Source organism: Mesoplodon mirus (genome assembly GCF_964341445.2).
Source record: "Mesoplodon mirus genome assembly, chromosome: 11".
In the NCBI taxonomy this organism is placed as follows: Eukaryota; Metazoa; Chordata; class Mammalia; order Artiodactyla; family Ziphiidae; genus Mesoplodon; species Mesoplodon mirus.
Genome location: NC_138987.1, coordinates 7328847 through 7353712, shown reverse-complemented (window position 1 = coordinate 7353712; position 24866 = coordinate 7328847). Strand labels below are relative to the sequence as shown.

General features: G+C 37.9%; 1 protein-coding gene across 1 annotated transcript in view; it reads right to left on the bottom strand.

Annotated features, from left to right (window-relative positions):
- OTOGL (otogelin like) overlaps nucleotides 1-24866 on the bottom strand; it is a gene marked incomplete at both ends in the record, with an annotated part of 143984 nt that overhangs the window by 34472 nt on the left and 84646 nt on the right. Inside the window, 7 exons of the mRNA XM_082636305.1 lie at nucleotides 9374-9442; nucleotides 9751-9830; nucleotides 14087-14204; nucleotides 16195-16473; nucleotides 18224-18391; nucleotides 23690-23716; nucleotides 24391-24547. Of these exons, the coding sequence (XP_082492431.1) occupies nucleotides 9374-9442; nucleotides 9751-9830; nucleotides 14087-14204; nucleotides 16195-16473; nucleotides 18224-18391; nucleotides 23690-23716; nucleotides 24391-24547 (898 nt within the window). The remainder of the gene's footprint in view (nucleotides 1-9373; nucleotides 9443-9750; nucleotides 9831-14086; nucleotides 14205-16194; nucleotides 16474-18223; nucleotides 18392-23689; nucleotides 23717-24390; nucleotides 24548-24866) is intronic.

The following is a 24866-nucleotide window of genomic DNA, read 5'->3' as shown; positions in this document are numbered from 1 at the left end:
AGTAGATAATAATATTATTGTCATTTTACAGATAAGGAGACTAAGGTGTAGAGAGGTAAGCTGGTAAGTGTAAGAGGGAGAATTCGAACTTGGCAATTTTGATTCCAGAGCACTGGCTTTTAAGCACCATCCTAGAAACATCTTCACTGCCTTGTTGGTGTCAACAAAATTGTTTGAACAGGTAGAAATATCAATAGTATCACTAAAGATTGCTCAGGAGTTACAAATTTTGTTGCATTTCTAAAATGAGTAGTGAGGTTGATTCATTTCCCTGGTGAATCTCTAAAATGTTTTCCTTGCAAGCAGAATAGTTGATGCTGTGAAATATTGGAGACCCCAGTTGGTGGGTATGGTGAAGGAGTTATCCATGGAAAGGGAAAACACAACTGGTAAACACATTTGTAAGACTTCTTCCAAAGCTTTTTGTTAGTACTAAAGGTACCTCTAAAATATTCAAAGTCTGAAGGACTGTAGAAGAGTGAAAATGAATGGCTGAAATTTTGTCTAGCTGTAACTGCAGCGTCCATTGTTGATACCATCTAAAAATGACTATATTAGTTTCCTATAACTGCTGTTAACAAATTATTACAAATTTAGTGTTTTGAAACATCACCAAATTATTATCTTGTGGTTCTGGAAGTCCGAAATCCTAAAATCAAGACATCAGCAAGGGCTGTACTCCTTCTGGAGCCCCTATGGAAGAATCTGTTTCCTTGCCTTTTCCAACTATGGATTGCCTGAATACTTTGACTCATGGTCCCTTCTTCCATCTTCAAAGCCACAGAATAATATCTTCAAATCTCAATTTCTCTCTCTCTCTCTCTCTCTCCCTCCCTCCCTTTCTCCTTACCTGCTGATTCTGACATCTGACATGTGACACCTTCTCTGACTCTGACCCTCCTCCTTCTCTTTTATAAGGACCCTTGTGATTACATTGGGCTCACGTGGACAATCCAGGATAACTTCCCCATCTCAAAATTGTTAACTGTATCACATCTGCAAAGTCCCTTTAGCATGTAAGGTCCCATATTTATAAATTCTGGGGATTAAGACATGGACATCTTTGGAGGGCCATTATTCAGCCTACCACAATGACATTAGACAAAACTTTTATTTTTTGTTAAATAAATTCCATAAATAACCTTAATTTTGTACTTATTTTATGGCTTCTAACTTACAAAATAAATGAAGTAGAATAAAAATTCCCATTGCTTGGTCTTATAAACAGTGTTCATGGTATATTAGATGTTGTATCTTCTAGAGAATTTGATATTTTTTCAGACTTAAATATCTTCATTTCCATCATCATAAATGCTTGAGCAAAGTAATAGGAGACAAAGTTCCAGCCCAGAGCAAGCACAGAGTCATGAAAAATTCTGATAACTGGGGGTCTGAGTGGTCTCAGCAATAAAGTAGTCCATTGTTTTCTAAAATCATCAATAGGTTATAAGCACTGTCTTGGGGTAGAATTATAATAATCAAGCTTGTCATAATAACTATAGCTTTATAGTAAGTTTTAAATTGGAAAGTATGAGTCCTACAACTTTGTCCTTTTTCAAGATTATTTTAGCTATTATAGGTTCCCTGCATTTCCATATGAATGTAGGGTCAGTTTGTCAATTTTTGCAAAGAAGTAACTGGGATTTTGATAGGTATTGCATTAAATCTGTAAATAAAATTTGGGAGCATAGTCATTTTAGCAATATTAAGTCTTCCAGGAACATGAGATGGCTTTCCATTTATTTTGATCTTCCTAATTCCTTCAATAACATTTTGTAGTTTTCATTGTACAACTCATATACTTCTTTTGCCAAATGTATTCCTACATAATTTATGCTACTGTAAATAGAATTGCTTTCTTCATTTCATTTTTAGATTGTTCATTGCTAGTACATAGAAACACAACTGATTTTAGTCACTGGTCTTTTTTTTCTGTAAATTTGTTGATGTATAACTATTTGCCCATTAATTAGTGCTAACAGGTTTTAGTGGATACTTTAGAATAATCTGTATACAGGATCATATCATCTACAAATAAAAATAATTTTACAGGGTAGTTTTCTTACTTCTGAGGGTCATGGAGTAAAATCTATCTCCCCAATATAGTGACCGTGGTACTTTAAATTGTTTTAGATGTTTAAAATATACAATGACTATTGATTTGGGGGGATATTACAGAATGCAAAGTAGACAGCAGTACTTAGAGGAATTAACAGTGTATGTCCCAGATTTAGTACATGCAGTGTTATTCTAAACTTATTCACTCCATAGATTATACAACACAGGGAAAGTACCACCAGCCCCTCTCAAAATATGCTTTAAACTATACTAAATTCACTGATGCCTAAAATTTTACAGCAGTAGAGTAATTCCTCATCTCTACAGTGCTAATAACAAGACCTCTCTCTTAGCTTTCTCATAAAGATTAAATACATGCAAAGTCCATACTCCAATACCTGACACATAGTAAGTACTCAGTAAATGGTAGCTATTAAGAATAGGAGTAATGAGTTGGGGAGGAACCAAGATGGCGGAGTAGAAGGACGTGCTCTCACTCCCTCTTGCGAGAACACCAGAATCACAACTAGCTGCTGGACAATCATTGACAGGAAGACACTGGAATTCACCAAAAAAGATACCCCACATCCAAAGACAAAGGAGAAGTCACAATGAGACAGTAGGAGGGGCTCAATCACAGTAAAATCAAATCCCATAACTGCTGGGTGGGTGACTCACAGACTGGAGAACACTTACACCACAGAAGTCCACCCACTAGAGTGAAGGTTCTGAGCCCCACGTCAGGCTTCCCAACCTGGGGGTCCGGGAACAGGAGGAGGAATTCCTAGAGAACCAGACTTAGAAGCCTAGTGGGAACTGACTGCAGGACTTCAACTGGACTGGGGTAAAGAGAGACTCCACTCTTAGAGGGCACACACAAAGTAGTGTGTGCATTGGGACACAGGGGAAGGAGCAGTGACCCCATAGGAGACTGAACCAGACCTACCTGCTAGTGTTGGAGGGTCTCCTGCAGAGGCGGGGGGTGGCTCTGTTTCACCGTGGGGACAAGGACACTGGCAGCAGAAGCTCTGGGAAGTACTCCTTGGCGTGAGCCCTCCCGGAGTCTGTCATTAGCCCCACCAAAGAGCCCAGGTAGGTTCCAGTGTTGGGTTGCCTCAGGCCAAACAACCAACAGGGAGGGAACCCAGCCCCACCCATCAGCAGACAAGGGGATTAAAGTTTTACTGAGCTCTGCCCACCACAGCAACAGTCAGCTCTACCCACCACCAGTCCCTCCCATCAAGCCTCTTAGATAGCCTCATCCACAAGAGGGCAGACAGCAGAAGCAAGAAGAACTACAATCCTGCAGCCTGGCATGATATACAGTGGCATGATATACTCTACCCAGCAAGGATCTCATTCAGATTTGATGGAGAAATCAAAAGCTTTACAGACAAGCAAAATCTAAGAGAATTCAGTACCACCAAACCAGCTCTACAACAAATTCTAAAGGAGCTTCTCTAAGTGGGAAACACAAGAGAAGAAAAGGACCTACAAAAACAACCCCCCCCCCCAAAATTAAGAAAATGGTATTAGGAACATACATGTCGATAATTACCTTAAACGTGAATGGATTAAATGCTCCAACCAAAAGACACAGTCTTGCTGAATGGACACAAAAACAAGACCCATATATAATATATATGCTGTGTACAAGAGACCCACTTCAGACCTAGGAACACATACAGACTGAAAGTGAGGGGATAGAAAAAGATATTCCATGCAAATGGAAATCAAAAGAAAGCTGGAGTAGCTATACTCATATCAGATAAAATAGACTTTAAAATAAAGAATGTTACAAGAGACAAGGAAGGACACTACATAATGATCAAGGGATCAATCCAAGAAGAAGATATAACAATTATAAATATATATGCACCCAACATAGGAGCACCTCAATACATAAGGCAACTGCTAACAGCTATAAAAGAGGAAATCGACAGTAACACAATACTAGTGGGGGAATTTAACACCTCACTTACAATAATGGACAGATCATCCAGACAGAAAATTAACAAAGAAACACAAGCTTTAAATGACACAATAGATCAGATAGATTTAGTTCATATTTATAGGACTTTCCATCCAAAAATAGCAGATTACACTTTCTTCTCAAGTGCGCATGGAACGTCCTCCAGGATAGATCACATCTTGGGTCACATTTCAAGCCTCAGTAAATTTAAGAAAATTGAAATCATATCAAGCATCTTTTCTGACCAAAACGCTATGAGATTAGAAATGAATTACAGGGAAAAAAACGTAAAAAACACAAACACATGGAGGCTAAACAATATGTTATTAAATAACCAAGAGATCACTGAAGAAATCAAAGAGGAAATCAAAAAATACCTAGAGACAAATGACAATGAAAACACGACGATCCAAAACCTATGGGATGCAGAAAAAGAAGTTCTAAGAGGGAAGTTTATAGCTATAAAAGCTTACCTCAAGAAACAAGAAAAATCTCAAGTAAACAATCTAACCTTACACCTAAAGGAACTAGAGAAAGAAGAACAAACAAAACCCAAAGTCAGCACAAGGAAAGAAATCATAAAGATCAGAGCAGAAATAAATGAAATAGAAACAAAGAAAACAATAGCAAAGATCAATAAAACTAAAAGCTGGTTCTTTGAGAAGATAAAATTGATAAACCATTAGCCAGACTCATCAAGAAAAAGAGGGAGAGGACTCAGATCAATAAAATTAGAAATGAAAAAGGAGAAGTTACAACAGACACCGCAGAAATACAAGGCATCCTAAGAGACTACTACAAGCAACTCTATGCCAATAAAATGGACAACTTGGAAGAAATGGACAAATTCTTAGAAAGGTATAACCCTCCCAGACTGAATCAGGAAGAAATAGAAACTATGAACAGCCCAATCACAAGTAATGAAATTGAAACTGTGATGAAAAATCTTCCAACAAACAAAAGTCCAGGACCAGATGGCTTCACAGGTGAATTCTATCAAACATTTAGAGAAGAGCTAACATCCATCCTTCTCAAACTCTTCCAAAAAATTGAAGAGGAAGGAACACTCCCAAACTCATTCTATGATGCCACCATCACCCTGATACCAAAACCAGACAAAGATACTACAAAAAAAGAAAATTACAGACCAGTGTCACTGATGAATATAGATGCAAAAATCCTCAACAAAATACTAGCAAGCAGAATCCAACAACACATTAATAGGATCATACACCACGATCAAGTGGGATTTATCCCAGGGATGCAAGGATTCTTCAGTATACGCAGGTCAATCAATGCGATGCACTATATTAACAAATTGAACAATAAAAACCATATGATCAGGCTTCCCTGGTGGCGCAGTGGTTGAGAGTCCGCCTGCTGTTGCAGGGGACACGGGTTCGTGCCCTGATCCAGGAAGATCCCACCTACCACGGAGCGGCTAGGCTCGTGAGCCATGGCTGCTGAGCCTGTGCATCCAGAGACTGTGCTCCGCAACGGGAGAGGCCACAACAGTGAGAGGCCTGCGTACCGCGAAAAAAAACAAAAAAAAACATATGATCATCTCAATAGATGCAGAAAAAGCTTTTGACAAAATTCAACACCCATTTATGATAAAAACTCTCCAGAAAGTGGGCATAGAGGGAACCTACCTCAACATAATAAAGGCCATTTATGACAAACCCACAGCAAACATCATTCTCAATGGTGAAAAACTAAAAGCATTTCCTCTAAGATCAGGAACAAGACAAAGATGTCCACTCTCACCACTATTATTCAACATAGTTTTGGAAGTCCTAGCCACAGCAGTCACAGAAGAAAAAGAAATAAAAGGAATACAGATTGGAGAAGCAGAAGTAAAACTGTCACTGTTTGCAGATGACATGATACTATACAAACAGAATCCTAAAGATGCCACCAGAAAACTACTAGACCTAATCAATGAATTTGGTAAAGTAGCAGGATACAAACTTACTGCATAGAAATCTCTTGCATTCCTCTACACTAATGATGAAAAATCTGAAAGAGAAATTATGGAAACACTCCCATTAACCATTGCAACAAAAAGAATAAAATACCTAGGAATAAACCTACCGAAGGAGACAAAAGACCTGTATGCAGAAAACTATAAGACACTGATGAAAGAAATTAAAGATGATACCAACAGATGGAGAGATATACCATGTTCTTGGATTGGAAGAATCAATATTGTGAAAATGACTAAACTACCCAAAGCAATCTACAGGTTCAATGCAATCCCTATCAAATTACCAATGGCATTTTTTACAGAACTAGAACAAAAAAATCTTAAAATTTATATGGAGACACAAAAGACCCCGAATAGCCAAAGCAAGCTTGAGGGAAAAAAAAATGGAGCTGGAGGAATCAGACTCCCTGGCTTCAGACTATACTACAAAGCTACAGTAATCAAGACAATATGGTACTGGCACAAAAATAGAAACATAGATCAGTGGAACAAGATAGAAAGCCCAGAGATAAACCCACGCACCTATGGTCAACTAATCTATGACAAAGGAGGCAAGGATATACAATGGAGAAAAGACAGTCTTTTCAATAAGTGGTGCTGGGAAAACTGGACAGCTACATGTAAAAGAATGAAATTAGAGTGGCTTCCTTGGTGGCGCAGTGGTTAAGAATCTGCCTGCTGGTGCAGGAGACACGGGTTTGAGCCCTGTTCCAGGAAGATCCCACATGCCGCGGAGCAGCCGGGCCTGTGTGCCGCGACTGCTGAGCCAATGTGCCACAACTACTGAAGCCCGTGAGCCTGGAGCCCGTGATCCGCAACAAGAGAAGCCACCACAATAAGCATGTGCACCGCAACGAAGAGTAGCCCACAATCTCCACAACTAGAGAAGGCCCGCACACACCAACGAAGACCCAATGCAGCCAAAAATAAGTAAAATAAATAAATAATTTTAAAAAAGGAATGAAATTAGAACACTCCGTAACACCATACACAGAAATAAACTCAAAATGGATTCGAGACCTAAATGTAAGACCGGACACTATAAAACTCTTAGAGGAAAACATAGGAAGAACACACTTTGACATAAATTATAGCAAGATCTTTTTTGATCCACCTCCTAGAGTAATGGAAATAAAAACAAAAATAAACAAATGAGACCTAATGAAACTTAAAAGCTTTTGCACAGCAAAGGAAACCATAAACAAGATGAAAAGACAACCCTCAGGGGCTTCCCTGGTGGTGCAGTGGTTGAGAGTCCGCCTGCCGATGTAGGGGACACGGGTTCATGCCCTGGCCCGGGAAGATCCCACATGCCATGAAGCGGCTGGGCCCGTGAGCCATGGCCGCTGAGCCTGTGCGTCCAGAGCCTGTGCTCCGCAACGGGAGAGGCCACAACAGTGAGAGGCCCGTGTACCGCAAAAAAAAAAAAAAAAAGATTGATGACTAATAAGAAGCTGCTGTATAAAAAAACAAACAAACAAAAAGAAACAACAAATACTAAACTTTCTTTGGGTTATTTGTATGGAAATATGTTAATATAAATGATTCAGACATTACATGAAATTTCTAAAAATCTTATATGTTCTGGTATAATGTTATAAGTCATAATTCTAGTTAATACTTTAAAATGTATATCTCAGAAATAACTAAATTTCCTTGTCAATTGCATTATTATGAACTTTCATCAAATCTTTAACCATGGTCATTTTTAAGTCTTTTGTCATTTACAGACAGTTCTGGGTGTACTCTGATGCTTTTGCAAAAATGTTCCTATAAAAGGGTTTCATCTTCAAGGAATTCATGGAAGAGACTCTGACAAGTACAGGTTTCTGGTAACTGACTATACTGCTGAACTGAATGAATAAGCATTTTCAGAACTCTAACAGAAAACTGATGAATTCATAAAAGGGCTAACAAAAGATCAAGATGGAAAAAAAATTAATAACATGGGACTGAGTGAACTGGTGAGGATGATTATAATCTTTGTGACTTTCTGTTTGAATAAAATAAAAAAAAAATCCCACAAGGACTCAGAGGCAAAAGCTATACAAATCAATTTTCACTGCAAAGTAAAGGAGCTGTTACAGTGGAGGATTCCTGGACTGAATGTCAATATTACGACATAGTGTGAGTGTGATTCGTGTTTGGTAATTGCAGTCACTGTTGCTTTTGTTGTGGTCACGCATTTACAATGCTTGGTGTCAGTCTATTTATCTCTTGTAAAAATAAAATACAGTGTGTGTGTGTGTGTGTGAAAAATAAAAAAATAAATATCATAATTTTAAAAAAAAGAAGAGTAGTAACAGCGATGGTGGTAGTGAGACTATTATTTGGAAGATGTCACAGGACTTATTAAAATCCTCCAGTGATTCGCCATGGCCTTCAGAAAAAAACACAAACCCAACAACTTTCCTGTCATGGGCTGTTTGTGATCTGGCCTCTAAACATCTCTTCCACACCATCTCTTGGCACAATTCCCCCACACCACACTCTCAAGGTGCGATGACCTGCTTGAAGCCCCTCTGTGTGACAGGTTCCCTCTCGGCTGCAGGCCTTTGCACGTGCACACACTTCCTCCTTCTCCTAGCTGTCCACCTCTGACCTTCTGTTACCCAACTGAGACCACACGTCCAGCATAAGACCCCTCCTGCTTACCGCTTGGACTTACTCCTACTGTAATATCACGACAGCCTATGGACTACTCGCTGTTTTAGGGTTGGAGCTGTGACTTGTTCACCATTCTCCCTTCCTCCCCCCTCCCCACCCCCAGTGTCAGGACAGTACCTGGCAGTGTTGACACTCAATGAAAGCTTGTCAAACATATTTAAAGAATAAATATCTGAATTTTTCTAAATTATAACCCCAGGATATAGAATACATTAGGTTTGTCAAGCCTCACTGTGAGTGGATTTATTCAATCCTTTCCTGAGGCAAGTTTCACAGTGAGGGAGCGAAGTGAGGGTTTGAGCCCAGAATGCCTCCTCCAGAGGCTGGGAGAGAACACAGGAATGAGAATAAAAGTGCTTAAAGGATGACTTCATTTGCCTTAAGGTCTCTTCAGCGTCAACTTAGTCACTGTGAAAATTTAATCAGGATTTAGCAAAAGCTAAATTCTAGGCAAAAATGTGAGGGAAGTTCTTATTATCTGTACTAACTGAAATGGGACAGAGGTGGACCAAGTGTAGAAGCCCTTCTGAAAATGTGGCCTGTGGATCCAGTGAACAGCTACTTAGTGAGACCACAGTGACTCCTGGGTTCCCTCGCGGATGCGATGGTACTGACACCGGCAGCTGTTTAGGAGTGCCAAGATTTAAATTACATCATGCTACGTTCAGTGTCTAAAGTTGTAGCGATACTTGCAAACACGGGTAGAGATGGCTTACCTGGAGAAATTAATGCTGGTTCCGTGGGAATCAGAGGTATGCCTACAAAGAAGCAGAGATACTCTTCTTTAATCTGTTTTGCTTAAAGTGAAGCCCACATAGTTCATATAAGGATGTTTAGCTTTAAGGAAAATACTCTGGGAGAGAGGATGCAGGAGGAATGTGAGAGCAAAGACTTACATGGTTTAGAAAGTAATTCAGAATCCAAAAACTTTGAAAAGGACAATGAATAAGAATCTCATGAAAGTTTACTGTCTGTCTAAAGCTTCTGTTTATAATCACTTGCCATCATATAAAAAATATTCAAGTATTTTCCTTTTTAGAAGAAGTGAAGTAAGGTTCACACTTACAGTCTTCTGGGTAAACACATTTGAGAGTGACTTCATCAAGGATCATACTTTTAGGGCAGTAGGGCAAGCATCCTTCAACCCTTTCAATGAAAAAAAATTAAAGTAAGAAAACAATTTTAATATAAACATATATTACATTTAATGTAGGAAACTAAGATACAGTTTGCCTAAACTTCTTCTATTCTCCTTGTCAAGCACTAAGCGGTGCTCTGCTTGCTATTATCCCATCACACCTCATCGTACGAAATCACAAGCTAGTGGATGATAAAGAAATATTCATGACTGAGGCAGAATCTGAACACAGAATACTCAAAACATACACTTATGTTTGGGACACACTAAGGCTGTGTTCTATAACTGTGATTTTACTCTATGTTCATCATACTGTTACTTTCCTATACTCCCCCACATATAAGCAGAGAGACACACTCTTTGAATATCCATAACGATGTTGGTAGAACAAAAACAGAATGTTCAGGGGCTCTCCCTGCTTATTATTAAGCCCTGAAGTCATTGAAAAGTAATTAGACATCTCTGGGTGGCAGAGATGGAGGTGGGACATGGTTACTCTTCTCTGAGAACAGGGAAGGGGGTTGGCAGAGGCTGCAGTTCTCAAGAGCCTCGGGGCCTGTGCCCCAAACAGTGGCCGTGCTCTGGGAGGAGGTGGTTGTAGATGAGCCTAAAGAGACTGAATTTCAAGCCCCAAAACGTCTGGTCTTGTGTGTGGCACATGAAATCAGGAGGCCCACATTTCAAGAAGCATGGGCTTGGGAATCGGGGGCCAAAAACAGGCAGGACCATCCTGAATGCTTATCCTCTAAGGGAATGAAGCCAAGATAATGACTGAGGTAAAGTCTTCCTTCTCGTCCAGTTGGGGCTCAGAGTCCAATTTATTCTGATTCAAGAGAAATATATCCTTCATGTACAGCCAATTATTAGATTCATACCTGCTAGAGAGAATTACGGTACATATAGTTTAAAAAAGGCTTGCTTGTCTGCCTCTCAAATACACCAGCAGGCTATGATACTATTTTTAATATTTTAAAACATTTCCATTTGCCTTATCTATGAAGTAAAAAATTTGGACCAAAAATACAGCCCCTTTCCAATTCAGTGTGGAAATGAACTAACTTGACACTAGGGGCACGTGTTGCCACCAGAGGGCACTCGTTCATGGAAGGAAATCCAAAACCAAGAAAAGCTAATTTCTTTTAACAGAAGACCCTTTGGCCATCTCTTGGATACTTCCTTCACAAATTTTTTTAAAAACATTAACAGCTCAGCTTATAAGACCAATCATTTATTTCATAAAGTGAACTTAAATAATAAAATTTTAACCAGTATATGATATTCCTATCCTACTCTAAACTCTGTCAAGCAAAAAAGAAAAAGTTACTAGATTACTGAAAACGCTAGAGCCAGTTGATTATCCTCACATTAAATAAACATCATTTTTTATGCAACTCAATTATTCTGCAGTTGCTTTATGCAAGTCAAAACCAGAGCTACTGTTTTAAAATCATCTTCCAAAACCCAGTAACTTGTTCCTTTAAAATGTCATCATGGTTGCACACAGCAGGGTCCTCTTTATTTTGTCATACAACTGGTAATCTAGTCAACTTCTGACTGATAAATATGCCTCAGATGTAGAAGAGTTCTTATAATAGGTATATTATGTTAATAGGGATGGCTCTACTCACATATGGGCTCTGTGGTATGCTAGTTGGCATCTTTTCTCATCAAAGTTCTCATTTCCACTAGATATTTTTATTTTCAACACTTGCCATGTGCCAGAAACTGAAATCATCTAGAACAAGCAGGGTGGTTCTGCTGGGGACTTGAAGGAGGCGTGCAGGGCTATGTTGACACGCCAGCTCAGTACCTGAGTCTCCCCTCAGGACTGCAAGTACCAGGGGCAGCCATAATGAGGTGCCTCAGCCCAGGGAACCGGAAGAAGTAGAAAGGAAACAGTGGTGAAGACAGAGATGAAAAACAGTTTGGCAGGGGTGAAGTTTCATGCCTAGTCTCTTCTCTGCGTTCTAACTATACCAAAAAAGAAGCTTCGGGGGAGCTACAGACCAAACAATGGAAGCACTGAAGATCTGGGTTCAACCACCCTGGAGACTGGGTATGCCACAAGAAATAAACTAGCCAAATGCCGCTTCAAAATACAGCTCCATTTCCTCCCCAGTGCCAGGGCTGGCCTTGCCCCTCTCTTTCTTCCTTCCTCCCCCACGTGCTCTCCTTCCTATGGGGCCCCTGTTCTTTCCCCTCCTCCTGATGGCTCCCAGAAGAGACAGGAAATAGGTTTGTGAATGTGGGGGGTCCAAGTGAATGGTGAAGACTTCTTTTCAGAAAGAACTGGTTGTTTTTATTTTTAAGAAAATAAACAGAAATATCATTTCCTTCTCTCTGTTCCCATAGCACCTGTTACCCAACAGGATGTAGTTGTTCAAACTCTGGCTCTGCTGCCTGCAAACTGCGTGGTCTGAGGCAAGCTGCTTAACTTCTCTGTGCCTCGGTTTGTTTTCTCTTCTGAAAATGGGAATAATGAGGTTACCCATTGCACGGCACTTAGCACAGTGTGTCATGCTGTAAATACTTCAACGTGCTAGTCGCTGTGGTGGTTATTCCTCTAGCCCTCTTTCCCCTGTATTGTCAATTACCTGCTATTGTTCCTGTCTTCTTCCTAAAGACTGTGAGCTCCTTGAAATAAGGGTTACACCTCATTTACTCATATGCCAGAACCTTTTCTAGTGCCAGTGTTTGTCGTAGAGCAGAAGCTCAGAAATGACTAATAGAAAATGACTCATTTAAAAATATTCCCTCCTACTACTGTTGCATTTCTCTGTTCTCCTTTAAAACAAAACTCCTTAAAAAAAAAAAAAAGCTCTTACATTGCTTATCTCCATTTTGCCTCTTCCTATTATTCTCCAGATCACCAAATCCAACGAACAATTTTCAGTTTGAAATTTAAAATCCTCAAAACCAAATTCCTCGCTTTTCCTCCAAACTGCTCCTCCTAACATCTTCCTTATCTTAGTAAATGGCAACTCAGCCCTTCCGTTAAATTAAAATCATTCGAGTCTGTTGATATTTGACCAGTTTTGACCACAAAAATGGCGATTTCATATGATTCTGAAACCTACAAAATGCTGAGCCCTGAACTGGAGTCCTTAACTCCTCTTTCTCTCATAACTGACGTTGACTCTATCAGCATCCCTTATGGCCCTAAGTTCAAAATATACCCAGAATCTGTTCACTTCCCACATAACCTCCAGGGCTACCAACCTAGTCAAATCCCTGTCCTGTCTGTATTACTGCCCAGTCCTGCCCTGTTCTTCCCCTCACCAAAAGTCAGTGCAACGGCCAGTGTAAACATTTTAAAAGATCCTGTCACTCCTCTGCCCAAAATACACCAGGACGTTACTCAGAGAAAAAGAGTCCTCAGGGCTTCCCTGGTGGCGCAGTGGCTGAGAGTCCGCCTGCCGATGCAGGGGATGCGGGTTCGTGCCCCGGTCCGGGAGGATCCCATATGCCGCGGAGCAGCTGGGCCCGTGAGCCATGGCTGCTGAGCCTGCGCATCCGGAGCCTGTGCTCCACAACGGGAGAGGCCACAACAGTGAGAGGCCCGCGTACCGCAAAAAAAAAAAAAAAAAAAAAAAAAAAAGAGTCCTCACAACAGGCTACAAGGCCCTGTATGATTCACCCACCACTATGATTCTCTGCTCTCTTCTCCTACCTCTCAATTTTGTTCACTTTGCTCCAATTAACTGGCCTCCTTGCTCATCCTCAAGCACACCAAACACATTCCCATCTCAGGACGTTTACACAATTCTCAGATTGAAAGGCTCTTTCCCCAGATATCCACATGGCTAGTTCCCTCACTTCCTTCACATCTCTTACTAGATGTCACCTTGTCAGCCTATTCTTCCCTGACCACCCTACATTAATGAGCAAACACACACACACACCTGCCTTATGCTCCCTGTTTCCCTTACCTTCCTTTATTTTTCTCCAGAATACATAAGTCCGTCTAACAATATATTGCATTATATATTTACATTTTTATTTTTTATTCTCTGCCTCAATGCAACAAAATGTTTAAGCTGCGGAAAGGTAAATACTTTGTTCAATACTGTATCCCTAACAGCTAGAAGAATTGCTGGCATATAGCAGACCCTCAATAACTACTGCTTGAATAAAACAAAATAAATTCGTGAATGAGTATCTAGAACAAATTATTGTTAAGAATTGTTTTAATCTAAAAAAAAATCACTGACAGCAGAATCTGCTAATGCTAGAATCTGTTCATGAATGGTTAAACATGACTTACGGTGGAAGAAATTTACATGCTAGAGCTGCAGGGTCACTACACGTTTTAAAACAGGGAGTGGCACAAGGTTCATATCTCCATTCACACATCCTCCTGTAAGGCACTGCTGCCTGGATTTCTGGGGAAAAATGAAATTTAGATTGTGTACAAAAATGGACAGCTTGAAAAATAATGATTTTTGATAGTAAACCTTTAGGGTTTGATCTTTCTTTGATTATAATGCTGTGGAAAAGACAGGGCTATGGGGAATAAAAAGCATTGTAATTGCTTGCTGATCAAAGCATTTCATGCTCAGGTTGAATATCAAAATGTTAGTTTGTCTTCCAAACATTTAAAAAAGCAAGAGGTGCAGGAGGCCAAGGAAAATTCTAAATCTTCTTCCTTTCTTTATGTTTAGTGCGTGTTCATTGATCTATGTATAATGATAATAGCATACACTTGTTTGGAATTTTATTTTTTGCAAAATAATTTTTTGTCCGTAATTTTATTTGATCCTTGCAACAATCCTGTTGAGTGGGTATGACCTCCATTTTATAAATGAAGGAATTGAGGCCAAGAGGAGCCAAGTGACTTGCCAAATTCAAACAACTGGAAAAATGGCAAGACCAAAGACATATTTATTGCCTGACATCAGACATAAGGAAAACACCCCATCTTTGTTCTCCTCACAGAATTTAGCTCATTGCCTCGTATATGGTAAGTACTATCTGATGACAAAAATGAACGAATAGGCTTTAATAATACATGCTTGTAGTTAGAAAAACCTTCCTTGACTGAAGATTTTTCTCCTGCACACTCTGCTAATATTTTCCCCTTCCCACATCATAGACCAGTCCTTCTGCAGCAGTCCAAAACTATCTCTGAAGGAGAGAGCTCCATAAGGGAGAAAGTTCAGGAAGCAGGTTATGTTTCTTGGACTTCAGATATGGAATTCAATTCCAAGGTATGAGAAGGAAAATAAGGCTTTCTGGAAGGCATCTATGCATCTAAATATTAAAATACTCATTAGACCTGGGTTACTAGGATCATGGGGCATGAGAGAAGGTTGGTTCCAAGACTAGAATAAACCCCTAGTGTATCCTAGGTTTGGGAAGCCCACGAAGATGAGTTTCTGAGATTCTGATGATGCCATTGGCTGCAGTTGTCCAAAGCTCAGGTAAGGCCACTGGGTCTGGTTCTAATGGAGATTTGTGTATTGGAGAGGAAATAAAAGCTTTCAAAATTCAACTTTTAAGTAAATTCAAGTAAAAATATCACGCTCACTCTATAGAATGTTGTAAAGCCTTGTCAGTGACTCTTTTCTCATGAGTTCAGGAGCCCCATTCAATAGGCAAAAATTTGAAGCTCAGTTTGAATTTTCTAAAATCCAAAGAGATTTATAGAAATGTATCCACAACAAAAAAAGGCAAATGATTAGCTCTCTTAGACTGACTTAGAAGAGTCTGTTAGAATGAAAAAAATTTGTTTGGGAGACCCAAGGCAGATATCGAGCTCTTAGGTTTTGAAAATAAAGCATGACTTTTAAACACTGGATAAGGCAGTGAGGATTCCTCTCTGAAATTTAGAAAATTCAATAGCTATAGAACAGCAAGGATCTCTAGAAATAAGACCAGGATTCTGCTGAACCAGAAAAATCTTCTAGAGGTCAGTGGAACCAGACTCCGTAGTATTCAAAGAACAGAGATAAACACATTGTCTTTATCATTAAGAATCAAACTATACGAGAAGTTGCCTTCTAATGAAGGAAAAGGTAGATACAAAACTAGACAACAAGGAGACATGGGTAAGTTCTGTTTCCAAAGCCCAGACAGCACTGAAAGTAATCATTGAGGCAATCATAAAAATAACATCATTTAAGGCTATTCTAAACAATTTACCACATTAACTTATGTAATACTATAACCCTATGAAGTAGGAATTATTATTTCTCCCATTTTACAGATGCGTAAACTGAGAGGCAGAGAGGTTAAGAAACTTACTAAGGTCATAAAAGGTCATGCAACTAATTATACACATTAAAAATGATTTTTAAATTAAAACCTAATAAATATTCTGTCATTATTTAAGTTATCTACTTAATCTGTATTTGAAGATCCCAGGAAACATACCTTCTACGCTGAAGCTACTTAAGTGTTTAAATTCTTCAGAATCATCATATTTTGATGCTTTGGCACTAGAATCTGTCAATATGATGAAAAAGCCTTTCTTGCTGTATAACTCAAAAGCACTGTAACCTGGAATCCAGAGGTCCTGATGGTGAAAAAATGTGGCTCTCCGATGAAAGGCTGAATTCACCTCCCACAGTTTCAGAATAAGAGTGTCATCATCATGGACATAGAGAAAGTAGTTTGGCCTTTCAGCAGATTCCAAGGAAACAAGTGTCAATGCTGTAAAACAGAGCAGTGTTTGACAACTCCCTGGGTTCTCTGGAGAAGGCAGATCATCAGCACTGGCATTATAAAATTCATTTATAAAGCTGACAAAAACAGAACTGCACAATTGTCATACATAGTTAATGCCAATCTCAAAGATTTCAGAAATGAATTATAAGATCTCTAAAGGAAAAAGTAGTATTTTAATGCAATGCGTAAAGTGACAGCTTCAAAAATAATCAGTCTTTGATAAGTTCCATTTTTTAAATAATTGATCATGTCTTTGGGGGAAAAAAAAGAAGTATCAACTTAGGATCCCAGAATGTACAATTCCATACAGATAGTTGAACAGTTAATTGGACACACATTTGTACTTGCAAGCTTTAACACTTTCAAATGTACAAAATCTACAAATGGCTAAATTGGATGATAGAAAAGAAAAAGAGAATAGAGAAACAGATCAATTTAAACATGGTGCTGCATTTCAATATCACTGGATTTTTAATGAGCAAATGTTCTTGCAAGTGATTACTGCATGAAGAAAAGACTATTTGCTCAACATTATTGTCTATTTCCCAAGAGATGATAAGAAAGCTAACGAACAACTACAAAGCATTTGAGAAGTGCCATGCTTTTTTGTTATGTGCTTTAAAAGTTTCCCTTATATTTATAAAACCCATGGCATAAGTTTCTTCATTGAGATTTTAGATTTAATTTCTTAAACCTTAATTTCTTTAGGTCTTAATTCCTTAATTTAAATGTACTAGGATTTTTCTATTAAAAAAATTAATTTTTGTAAATCATACAATGAAGAGCTCTCTCAAATCCAATAAACGATTCCAAAGGCATTTATTGTGTCCTAAAACTTACAAACCCCTCTGCTGAGCACTGGAAGATGCAAAGAAAAATAAAAGATATTTTTATAAGAGAAAAAATATATAACTAATATATAAATTAGAACTTTAGACTGTGATAGGTGTTTTCACAGATTAAAAAGAATTAAAGGAGCTCTTTTTACAAGAATGGAGCAATTTATTTTAACTGGAAAATCAGGAGATTTCTCTGAATAAGTGAAACTTAAGTCGGATTCATTCATCCAATAAATATTTCCTAAGTTTACAGAACACACCATGCATGGTTCTAAGCAGGGTAAGAATAGTAACAATGTAGCCTGAACATCATGGATCAGAAGGGGACACTAACCACCAGGCAGAACAGGTGCCAAGTGGATACGACCAGTATAGATCTACAGGGGCAAACCAGTAAATGTGGTGCCAGGTACCACAACAGACAAGGCCACGTAAGTAAAACAGACCATCTCAGTGACTATCTAGACTTTGATTTATGATCTTAATTTAACTTGCTTGATATTAAATCACAACTTTTTTTCTTTTATTTTAATCTGGCATGAAAATCTTTCACATGTTAATTATCAGCAGACTATTTTTCAAAAATTTCAAATTCAGTTCTGTGATTAATGCTATGAAAACTGAAGCTGTGCTTCATTTGGGACCAAAAACTCAACCAAACAATTGCATTTCTAATTGCATCTATATATGCCAATAGATAAACAAAGAAATGATTTTATATACAAAAGAGAGAGCTAGTTCGTATACCAGTGTCTTATTTTATTTCAAATCCTTTAGAGCACCTAGAAAAATGTCATAAACATATTAGATTCCCCAATTAATATTTACTGCATGAATAAATGAAAAAAGGTCAATGGAAAACTAAATTTTTACTTTCAGTTGGAAATTATACTTACATGATGCCTTCTCTTTGTAAAGGCCTGGAGTGATCATAAAATTAAAAAATAAATTGCCATGAATACTACTTCTTGGCAGAGAGAAAATGCTTCTACTGGTCATATTGGCCCCCAGAATAAGGCCAGTCTTCCCATAACTTGCCAGCATATATGGTCCTTCTCCAAGCCCTAGTTAAATGCAAATGAGAGAATTATAAGTTGGCATAGGATTTTTACATTTCAAGCTGTCATTTCAATGGAATAGATTCTAATACCAAAAAATACTCCGAAAATTATTGAGCATTTAAACATTCATCAGTAACAAAATAACAACTCTTTTCAAAAAGAATATATTATATTGATTTGGAATATATACATATTTAGAATATGCAGTTTAGAATATATATATACATGACTGCGTATGTGTATATGTATATGTACATGTATACCTCGTGGTGATGGATAAAAGATTGACTTAAGCTTTCTAGACCTCAAATTTTCTCACCTATTTGAAGATGTTTGTCTAGGTAACCTTTCACTCTAATATTCCAAGACTCTAATCTACTCTCAATAAACGTAAGCTTAGTTCTATCAATGGTAAGGTATTTTGATAGTCTTCTAAAAATCATCTCTCCTTAATAGGTTGCATTACATTAACACAGAATTCACTGACATGACATACAATATTTTACTATTTTGGGGATTACTGAATTTCATCAGTGAGGTATGTCTATAAAGAAGAAAATAAGATGATGCTGAACAGAGAAGTCAAATGTCATTTTACTTATGCTGTCATTTCCATACACCCAATGGTTTCATATAAAGTGAAAAATATATACTATAGTAAAAAAACTACTTAGTGTAGAACCAAACCTGAACAAAGTAGTATTCCTACAAACTTCATCTTATAAAGAAAACTATATAAATTAATTTAAAAATTCACTGATATTAAAAATAAATTGATGCATTAAGTTTTATGATAATAATGTCAGTTTACCTTCAACCCAATCTCTATGACGTTTAATGTTTTAAAATAAGTGAGGTACTATAAAACTTTGAGGTTTCTTCTGAATTATCTAAATTACATAATTAGCTGTGTACTTTTACAGATACATGTAGATATTTACGTTGTAGGTTATGTAAAATGCTGATATAGGTGCAATAGGTGGTTTCAGAAAAGAACAATCTGGTTGCTCTCAGTGAATTTCACTTTTCCTCTTTTCTCCAATTTTTATCTCAAGGACAGTTTTCCTTTCCCAGCCTACTTTTTTTTTTTTTGCTGTACGCGGGCCTCTCACTGTTGTGGCCTCTCCCGTTGCAGAGCACAGGCTCCGGACACACAGGCTCAGCGGCCCTGGCTCACGGGCCCAGCCACTCCGCGGCATGTGGGATCTTCCCGGACCGGGGCACGAACCCGCGTCCCCTGCATCAGCAGGCAGACTCTCAACCACTGCGCCACCAGGGAAGCCCTCCCAGCCTACTTTTATGACGGATGGAAACAAAATTCAAAGAAACCCACAACCTGAGTTTTTTCCCTTTCAGAATGAAGACAAAGCCTAAGAGAAGGGGAGAAGATAATTGGATTAGAGGGTTACAAAGTCTCCCAAACAGGAAGGAGAGCAAGAACCAAAATTTCCATCATGAGGAACAGGAGAAGGTAGGGATTATAGGATGAATCTTTAAGTGCTGTCCCATCCACTGACTCATAAGCTGAGACACTTCACCACTGAGCAGCTAGGGACACTTCTAAGCCATGGGGAAGGAGTTTTAGGAGGGACTCAGACACCCTGAGTGCACATGGAGCTTTGAAAACCTCTGCCCCCCACACCTAGATGGAACTGAGCAGATGCAGTGAAGAATTTCGTTATGAACCTGGCAGCAATGGACTCCCCACCACTGTTACAAATATATACCCTGCACAGTTTCGCTATGAGCCGAAGTCTACAACACCCAAGAAAACGATATCATTAGTTTCCACCACCTACTAGCTCATTTTCTAGGGAAGACAAGAGCAACACAGACTTCCAAGATGAAAATATACACCAGTTTAGATTTGTGTGAATATGTAAATAATGTACAAATAGGTATATAAACATGTAAATCATGAGATTCAATTCAAAATGAAGACAACATATACAACTACAGCTTGTGGGTTTCAAGCACCCTCACAGATGTCCAAGAGAAGAACAGGAGAAAGGAGATAGACCACTAAACAAAATATTCTCTCCCCTACTGCACAAGTACCTTCCTACAGCAACCTGAAGAGACAACTGTCATCTGAGAAATCCATTTGTATAAAAATCGAAAGCTCCTGAATTGATTCCCAGTCGATGGACATCTTGTGTCTGAATTGTTTTCCTGCATTTTCACTAGCAATTGAGGGACAAAAGTCAATGACTTTATCATTAATTTTCTGCAGGGAGAATTATAATTTCACTGTCTACTAAAAGCAATCATTTCCTGTAGTTATTATTTAAGCACAGTATTAAGAATATCTGATCTAACAAAATCACTCTGAACTTAAAACTTGCACAACAATTTTTAGCAGGATCTTGAAGTCTTAACTCGCTACAGCAATAGAACCTTTATATTTTTAGCAAATGCCATAAAAATGAAGATACTAGAGACAGTCATTGTGTGAAGGATTATTGAATTTATCTCAGTAGTAACCTCTGAATTTTCTTACTTTAAAAAATATTTTCCTCCTACAGAATCACAATTATTTATCTCTGCATTTGCTTTGAATAATTTAAGTATTTTAATAACATACTGTCCAGAGAAAAATGCCCGCTATGAATGTCCAAAGAAGACTAGGTAAGTTTACAGTAGTTGTGAAATTATTTGAGATGAAACAAATTAAGAATACTCATTTAAAACTTTTTTCTTTTTATTACTATCAACAACTTCCACAATTCTTTATTCCCCTTCAATTATCTACCTTGATCACGTTACTTTCACAACTCTTCCTCTCCTTGGCAGGTTGACTCTGTTCCCTATTACTTTGATCATAGGAAACAGAATCTCTGTCTCTCGTGGGTCTCATGAAGGCCGAACGCCCTGTGTTCACCCTCTGAACACTACCAATACAGTATCACAAATGAAACTAGAAGAACTGGTTTGAAGAATCTTGTAACACATTAGGGAAACAAACCATCCGTAGAAGTGCAGCAGACTTATTGACAGAAAGCAAAATGTACCAAGCAGCAAGAGGTAGAAATTCAATATTCATAGAAAATTCTGCTTCTGTTTCCAAGGGCCTGCAGAAGGAATGCCAGAAAGTACAAAGGCACAGATGGAGATTTTCACAGCAGAACTGTGTGAGAAAGGAATTCTTAAGCGAGGAAGTTATTGGAGCGTTTTCTCAACTTGCTGTCTGTGTACGTCGTGTAGAGCATATGATAACGATGTGCAGTGATCATTCCTAGAGTAGGATGTGCTAACCATAACTAGGCAGTGTAGCATGGAGATCAAGCTCGTGGGTTCTGAACTTAGATTGTTTATAATTCCATTTACCACATTTTGGCTAAACGACTTTGACCAAGTTATTTAATTCACCTATGCCTCAATTTCCTCCTTTGTAAGTGTTAATAATGATAATAATAATGTTATGTCTTTCAGGCATATTTTGAAGCTTAAATTATATGATATAGGTATAGTTAACACAACAAAAGCCATTTTTATTATTAGGTGCTTAATATTAGGCAATCAGTCTCATCTCAAGCATGGAATCCAAAGGATTGATGTGGAGTGGGTGTGGTGTGGGAAATATGTTTGGTTTAGATTTTCTTTAACAAACACAGAATTTTTTTAATGTGGGATTTTTTTCCTCTTCAAACTTCCAAAGATATAACAGAAACAACCAAAGACTAAAATGTCCATTTTCTTTTTAATTCATCATCTCTATTTTACTAAAATTTTCTGGCTTTCTTTGTACTTTTACAGCCGACAGATTTCTTCCTGGCTCAATAAGTCATGGAAAATACTTTGCATTGGTTGTTTGGTTTTTTTCTTTAATGGATCAGCTTTCCTGTAACTATTACTCTAACCTACTCATCATGGGTTTTTGTCCAGTTACTGTCAAAATGGACACTTCCCTGGATCATCTTATTTGTCTGCATTAGGTTTAAGTGGCTACGCCTTCCTCATTAAATAGGTTTGACAAAAAGCAGGCTTCAATTCTGCTCATGTCTGGCATTTTCAATGAGGATATACTTCTCTGTCTCTTACATCTATGCCTTAGCTTTAGGCAGCACCTCCTCTTAGACTTCCCATTGCAAATCTGAATGCTTGGGAGACTAGGAGATTTTCATTATTACTAAATCAATAAGTTCTCATTCTGATAAGATATAAATAACTATTTTGCCTAAAATGATGGCTAAATAAATTCCTATATTATAGTTTGTTTCTTTGATTTCCACAACATAATAAAAATGTGAATAATGTCCATATTTATTCATAATGGTAAAAGGTATGCATTTGGTATATATCTTTCATCCTTCTTACCTAAAAAATTAGCTAGCTTTACTCATTCATTCATTCATGTTATTCAGAAGCTACTGAGAGCCTCCTAGGTGCTGAGAACTTAGTTACAACACTTTTATTCTACAGGGAATAAATTTTAGCACAAATACTTAGAAATTTAGATACATTTTAGAAGGCAATGGCTTTCATTGAGTCATACAGTTGGCACTTGAACAACATGGGTTTGAACTGTGCAAGTCCACTTATACGCAGATTTGTTTCAAGAGTAAATACTACAGTACTACACAATCCATGGTTGGTTGCATCTGAAGATGCAGAATTGCAGATACACAGGGTGAGTATAAACCATACATGGATTTTCTTTTTTTTTTTTTTAGTTATCATAACAGCACCATTTAATAAGGGTTTATTTTGTTCCAGCAGTACAGGTGACACAGTGTCTCATTTAAGCTCACAACAAACATAGAAATAAACAAACAAAAAAATTAAACTTAAATGACTTAACCAGGTTCTCAGTGTTTATACGTGACAGAGACTGGACTCTAATCCAGATCTGACTTCAGCTGCAGTTAATGACGACCACACTACAGCTTTTGGTTCCCAGCAAAGGTAGTGCGTTATCAGAAGACCACTAAATCTCCATTCAGAAAGTCCTGGAAACTGTCCTGTGACTCAGCCCAGGGGACTCAGCTCTACCTCAGTTTCCTTCTTACGTCTCTCATCCTTCCTGCCATTGCCATTCCCTAAATGTATACGTTCCCAACTTCCTACCTTCAGACCGTATCCTCTTCTCCTGAAAATCATCTTTCCCTCTCTACACAGCCATACGTGGATTTTCAATTGCACAGAGGGTTGGCGCCCCTAGCCCCCTCCTTGTTCAAGGGTTAACTGTATGCCGAATTATGAACTCTTCATACCTTGTTCCCAGCAAACTTGTTCAAGAACTTTGAATCTGAAGATATATTTAATAGAATACTAGAGTGATATTCGTTAAATGTCACATACCTTCATTGTAATATTCACAATCGAGTGCTGAAAGGAAAAAAGAAGAAATGTTAAACTAAATAAGGATCTCACCACTTATCTGAATATATGCAAGGTATGGTTTATCAATGACAAAGTGAAAGAACTCAGAATGACCTCATTATTTGGGAGTTTTCTCTGAGCAAAGAGGATTCTTTAAGAGTGCTCCGTAATAATTCATTAAGTTTCCTGAGATTAGTTTATAGGTAGGCAAATATATCTGCCAATTTATAGATGTCCACTGAAAGTGTGAAAATCATAAGCTGTTCATCAGATGACTTACTATCTACACAAGTAAATGAAAAGTTTAGAGTCAAATCTGAACGCAAATTCAAAATGATGTTTTTAAAACTACGTCTCTTATCATTAGAACGGTGGAATTTCATAGCCATAAGAGAAATAGTCAAAACAGTATCTCTGAAGATGGTATGTAAATAAATAATTTGTAGTTCAAATGTTACAGTCATAACAGTCTAACACAGAACAGAAAAACTTACTTCAAAGTTTCTTTTATAAATCCTTTAGCTATACTACAATTTATCTCATTGTCAAAAGAATATAAAATTTACTCATCTTAAAAATATTCTATTTCCATGAGTCCATGGTATCGCTTCTAAGAAAAGACAATATGAATCTCTTCATAAGGTTCCCACCTAGTGGTGATGCCCAGAGAGGATACTCACAACAAATAGTAGATGATCTCCAGTGAACAGAAACCCCTTCCTGACAACACTTGTACGCATACGCTGCTACACTTGTGCATAAACATTCACAATCCCCACCAAGGTTACAGTTACACGTGTCTTCATGACAATTTTTGGCAAAAGAAGTAACATCAATCTGAAAATGAAGTGAAAGATAAATTAATTTCAAAAAGTACTAACTACAGCTGATTAAAATTCAACCTTCTAAAAGAAAACTAACTGGTAGATTTTCAAAATTTGCTATTATCAGCTTAACACTGCCACCTAGAGAGTTCTCAATATCTCAAACTTCTATTCATCCAAAGGAATTTATTAGGCAAATGTAAGATCAAAGAACTAGCAACACAGGTAAAGGGACTAACAAATATAACTTCGACATCTGCAATACAACAGATTAATATTTGTAGAAGCTCATTGTTTCTTTACTGGCGTATTAGCATGGCATTAAAAGAATG